The 5,519-nt window shown below is 64.6% G+C and overlaps 1 protein-coding gene across 1 annotated transcript in view; it reads right to left on the bottom strand.

Annotated features, from left to right (window-relative positions):
• ZC3H7B (zinc finger CCCH-type containing 7B) overlaps positions 1-2,542 on the bottom strand; it is a 22,397-nt gene extending 19,855 nt beyond the window's left edge. Inside the window, 4 exon segments of the mRNA XM_084876234.1 lie at positions 323-520; positions 896-921; positions 924-928; positions 2,487-2,542. Coding sequence (XP_084732360.1) covers positions 323-520; positions 896-921; positions 924-928; positions 2,487-2,539 — 282 coding nt within the window. The 5' untranslated portion in view covers positions 2,540-2,542.
• Between the last annotated feature and the right edge of the window lie 2,977 nt (positions 2,543-5,519).

Raw genomic sequence — 5,519 nt, 5'->3', positions numbered from 1 at the left:
GGGGGGGGGGAGGGGCGGAGGGGGAGGGCCGGCTCACCATGGGGGAGGGGGCGGGGGAGGGGGGAGGGGGGAGGGCCCGGCTCACCATGGGGGAGGGGGCGGGGGAGGGGGGAGGGGGGAGGGCCCGGCTCACCATGGGGGAGGGGGCGGGGGAGGGGGGAGGGGGGAGGGCCCGGCTCACCATGGGGGAGGGGGCGGGGAGGGCCGGCTCACCATGGGGGAGGGGGGGAGGCCCGGCTCACCATGGGGGAGGGGGCGGGGGAGGGGGCGGGGGAGGGCCCGGCTCACCATGGGGGAGGGGGCGGGGGAGGGCCCGGCTCACCATGGTGAAGTAGCAGGCGGCCCTGTTGACGTGCAGCTTGCACAGCAGCTCCGGGGGCAGGTGCACCTGGTCGGAGGCGGCGTAGTCGGCCACGTTCAGCCCCTCCATGTACTGGCCCAGCGCCTGCTTGTGGTCCTTCTCCCGGAACAGGTCGTTGCCCTCCGCCAGCAGGTTCTGCACCAGCTTGAGCAGAAAGGCCTGGGGGGGGGGGCGGCTCAGGGGCTTTCCCCATCCAGCTGGCCCCACACTCCCCGCCACCCCCCCACCATCCCCACCCGGCCACCGGCCCCCGCGCCCCTCACCGCCCCCCCCCCGCCCCTCACCGCCCCCTGCGCCCCTCACCGGCCCCCGCCCCCCCACCGCCCCCCGCGCCCCTCACCGGCCCCCCCGCCCCCCCCCGCCCCCCGCGCCCTCCCCGCCCCCCCCGCCCCTCACCGCCCCCCCGCCCCTCACCGGCCCCCCGCGCCCCTCACCGCCCCCCACGCCCCTCACCGCCCCCCACGCCCCCCCCCCCGCCCCCCGCGCCCCTCACCGCCCCCACTCCCCTCACCAGCCCCGCCCGCCGGCACTCACCTCATATTCTTCTTGCTTTAGGGGAGTGTCGACCTGGCGGGAAGAGGGGGGGAACAGGCCTGGTGAGCAGGGGCCCGGCCGCATGGAGGTCCAGGCGCCAGGGCACGGCCCAGAGGTCCTGCTGCAGTCCCTCCTCCAGCCCCATCCTCGGTGTCGGCTTCGGGATGAGGGTGGCGGGCAGCACTTCTCCTCCCCAAATCCTCGCCACGCTGGCCCTCCGCCTCCCGGGACAGGGAGGGAGAGGGGCTCGTCCCGCCCCAGCCCCGCGGCCGGGCCTTCCCAGGAGCCGGTGCTCCAGGCGGGCGGCTGTCCTCGGCCTGAGACCGGTCCTCTGGGAATGGCCTGCCCCACACCAGACCTGCCCCTGCGGCCCCAGCCCCTCCTTCCCCATCCCCTCCTTCCCCATCCCCTCCTCCCACCCCGCACCAACACAGGACCGCCCAGAGCCTGCGCCCCCGGACTCCAGTCCCCTGAGACCCTAACCGAGCTCCCGGTCTCTGAGCCTCAGCTTTCCCATCGCGAACTGGAGACGAGAGAGAGAGAGAGAGGAGAGAGAGAGAGAGAGAGAGAGAGAGAGAATCCTCCCTCCTGGGCCGCGGGGAAGACTCACAGCGATGCGAGCGGAGGCCCCGCGGAGCCCGAGGGTGTGCCCGTTACGATGGCAAAGCAGGTGAGGGCATCGCCGAGCCCGGTGGAGGGGAGGGGACGGTGACCAGACATCCCGCTTTGGGCGGGACAGGCCCCATTTTTAACAATGTGTCCCGCGGCGTTTTAAAAAAGTCACGATTTTTAAAAAAAAAAATCGGGCCCGGGACCGGTTTGGCTCAGTGGATAGAGCGTCGGCCTGCGGACTGAAAGGTCCCAGGTTCGATTCTGATCAAGGGCATGTACCTTGGTTGCGGGCACATCCCCGGTGGGGGGTGCAAGAGGCAGCTGATAAATGTCTCTCTCTCATCGACGTTTCTAACTCTCTGTCCCCTCAATTCCTCTCTGTGTAAAATCAATAAAATATATATATATTTTTTAAAAATCAGGATTTTTTTAAAATGCCGAGGGACGCAGGACACATTGTTAGAAATCAGGATGTCGCCAAAAACAGTTTGGCTCAGTGGATAGAGCATCGGCCTGCGGACTGAAAGGTCCCAGGTTCGATTCCAGTCAAGGGCATGTACCTTGGTTGCAGGCACATCCCCAGTGGGGGGGGTGCAAGAGGCAGCTGATAAATGTTTCTCTCTCATAGATGTTTCTAACTCTCTATCCCTCTCTCTTCCTCTCTGTAAAAAAAAAAAAAATCAAAAAAATATATATATTAAGAGATGATAAACTCTTAAAAAAAAAAAAAAGAGAAAGAAAATCGGGACTGTCCCGCCAAAAGCGGGACGTCTGGTCACCTTACGGCAGGGGAAGTGGTACACGGGACAAGGCCAAGGGTGACCAGGGCCAGGGGGCGCGGGGGCGTGTGGGGTTCGCAGACCCAGCCCCCGAGCCCCTGCCCTGCCAGCCCCTTCCCAGCGCCCCCACCTCCCCACCCCCCAAGGCACCGGGGACCGAACGGCAAAGGAGCGAGAGGAGGAGGAGGTGGCGCACTCACTGGATGAACTGCAGCCCCTTCTCGATGTCGGCCTTCCGTCTCTGCCTCTCCATCAGTCTCTGGGGGGAGAACGGCCGTCAGTCCGGGGCGGGGCCGTCAGTCCGGCCGCGGGGCCATCAGTCCGGGGCGGGGCCGGGCCGCCCGCCCCACCAGACGCCCCTCGCTCCGCCCTTTTCCCGGGAGCAGAGGGGAGGCGCAGAGGGCAGCCACCTGTCTCAGGGCCTCCCCGGGCTGAGCCACGCCACGCAGCCCCTGCCCCCCACGCCGAGTCCCCCGCACGTGGAGTTTGCCGAGCGCCCTCGACGGCCACGGGGCCGCATGGGGGCCCCGGCCCTTCCCCACAGCGTGGCGTGGGCTGCAGTGCTGCGCGGGACACCCTCAAGTTCAAGGGGAAAAACCTGTGTAACCATCAAGCTCGGTCTGGGGAGAAGAGACAGAAAAAGCAACACGATGCCCCTAAATAGAGATACAATGGAGCGCCACCACTGGGCCACGCGCCAGGCCACGCACCGAGCCACGCACCGGGCCACGCACCAGGCCACTCTGGGCCATACACCAGGCCGCGCACCGGGCTATGCACTGGGCCACGCGCCAGGCCACTCTGGGCCACGCACCAGGCCACGCACCGGGCTATGCACTGGGCCACGCGCCAGGCCACTCTGGGCCACACACCGGGCCACGCGCCAGGCCACTCTGGGCCACACACCAGGCCACGGGCCAGGCCACGCACCGGGCCAGGCTCTTATGGAACCTTTCACCAGCACAGCACGGAGGCAGGTATCATTCTGCCCATCTCACCGAGGAGGAGGAGCCCCACCATGAGCTGGCGCGCCACTGAAGCCGGATTTGAACCCCCGCCCCTCTCCTTTCGTGCCCCCTCCCCCCCCAGGGGCCCCTCCACTCAGCCCTACGTGCACCATCTTCATACAGTGCGTGCTGGTGAGAGAAATAGATGAATGAGCAGCAACTCACCCAATTCGTGATAAGAAGCACTGACCCTGACACGTTAACGATCAGAGAGTAACACGGGTGGACAGGGGCTGAGGAGTAGCCACGTGCGGGGGTCGTCACGTCTTACACGCAGTTCCTCCCCGCACCGCCCTCAGGAGGGGCTGCCACCATAGCCCATTTGGCAGAGGAGGGAACAGAGGCAGAGAAGTTAGAGAGATCTGCCCAAGGTCACACAGCACGTTCCTGGGGGAGCTGAGATTCAAACCCCGCAGCCTGGCTCCAGAGCACCCCCCCCATCACCATCGCCCTTCCTGTCCCCACTGAGCAATCGGCCCCCGGGGACCCTCAGCCTGTCCTCAGGCTCGGAGCCCCGCCCCTGCTGCACAGCCTCCCTCCTCTCCGGGTCTCAGGCAGGGAGAGAGCTGTCTGCACCGTCCCCACACCCTCACCTCCCACGCCGCCCCACGCACGCCGCCCACTCCCTCGGCTCCACAGCCGCCGGCCAGGGCCCCCACCCGGGCCCTCTCACCGCTGCGTCCGGCCATCCGGCAGAGGGACAGGTTCTACCCGCCTTCCCTGGCCCCCGCTGCACCGCGGCCCTCCTCGCAGCCAGCTCCCCGTCACTCCCTCCGTCCCACAGGGGCTCTCTTCCCCCGCCCGTCTCCGGACCGAGCGCCGGCTCCCACAGGGACACACCTCTCCCCGTTGCACTTGGTCACCTCGATGCCTCAATCTGCCCCGCCCACCAGCCCACCTCCCGTATTTCAGATTCCTGTCTCTGGCTTTCTGGGTAGAGCCACCTGGATTTCCAGTGACTGCCATGCCTTTCCCAATCCTAGGCTCTACCTAGAATGCCCACCCCCCACCGCACACACCTAGCCGACTCCATTCGTCCTGCAAGACCCAGCTCAGAGGCTCCGTATCCACAGAGTCCGTCCGGGCCCCCCGCTGGCGTGCCTGATCCTCAAACTCATGACATCCCAATCTTTCAAAAAATGCTGAGTGGCCAGATGATGATGATCGCTGAACGCATAATAATCTGGCCACTCAGTGTGTATCCTATAGAATAAAAGGCTAAGCAGAACCGGTTCGGCTCAGTGGATAGAGCGTCAGCCTTCGGACTGAAGGGTCCCGGTTCGATTCAAGGGCATGTATCTTGGTTGTGGGCATATCCCCAGTGTGGGGTGTGAGGGAGGCAGCTAGTCCGTGTTTCTCTCTCATCCATGTTTCTGACTTTCTGTCCCTCTCCCTTCCTCTCTGTAAAAAATCAATAAAATATATTTAAAAAAAGAAAAAAGAATAAAAGGCCAATATGCAAATTGTCCCTCAACCAGGAGTTCAGCCAGCAGGCAGGCCCGCCAACTACCTATGACCCCTCCCCCTGGCCAGTCTGGCTGGACCCCACCCATGCACAAATTCATGCACCAGGCCTCTAATATATATATATATTTTCCCCCCCTCCTAGCTAATAAAAGAGTAATATGCAAATTGACCATCACTCCAACACACAAGATGGTTGCCCCCCTATGGTCAAAGATGGCTGACCCCATGTGGACACAAGATAGTCGGCAGGGGAGAGCAGTTGGGAGTGACCAGGTCAGCAGGGGAGGGGAGTTGGGGGTGACCAGGCCTAATAGGGAAGGGTAGTTAGGGGGGACCAGGCCTGCAGGGGAGAGTAGTTGGTGACTAGTACACCTGAGGCCAGCAGAGGAGGAAAGTTAGAGGTAACTAGGCTGGCAAGAGAGGGCAGTAAGGGGTGACTGGGTCATCAGAGAAGGGCAGTTGGGAGAGACCAGACTTGCAGGGGAGGGCGGTTAGGGGTGACCAGGCCTGCAGGGGAGGGCAGTTAGGGGTGACCAGGCCTGCAGGGGAGGGCAGTTAGGGGTGACCAGGCCTGCAGGGGAGGGCAGTTAGGGGTGACCAGGCCTGCAGGGGAGGGCAGTTAGGGGTGACCAGGCCTGCAGGGGAGGGCAGTTAGGGGTGACCAGGCCTGTAGGGGAGGGCGGTTAGGGGTGACCAGGCCTGCAGGGGAGGACAGTTAGGGGTGACCAGGCCTGCAGGGGAGGGCAGTTAGTGGCAATT

The sequence above is a fragment of the Pipistrellus hanaki genome (genome assembly GCF_964339955.1).
Source record: "Pipistrellus hanaki genome assembly, chromosome: 3".
Lineage (NCBI taxonomy): Eukaryota > Metazoa > Chordata > Mammalia > Chiroptera > Vespertilionidae > Pipistrellus > Pipistrellus hanaki.
The sequence above is the reverse complement of the archived record's forward strand: the minus strand, read 5'-3'. Positions and strand labels throughout refer to the sequence as shown.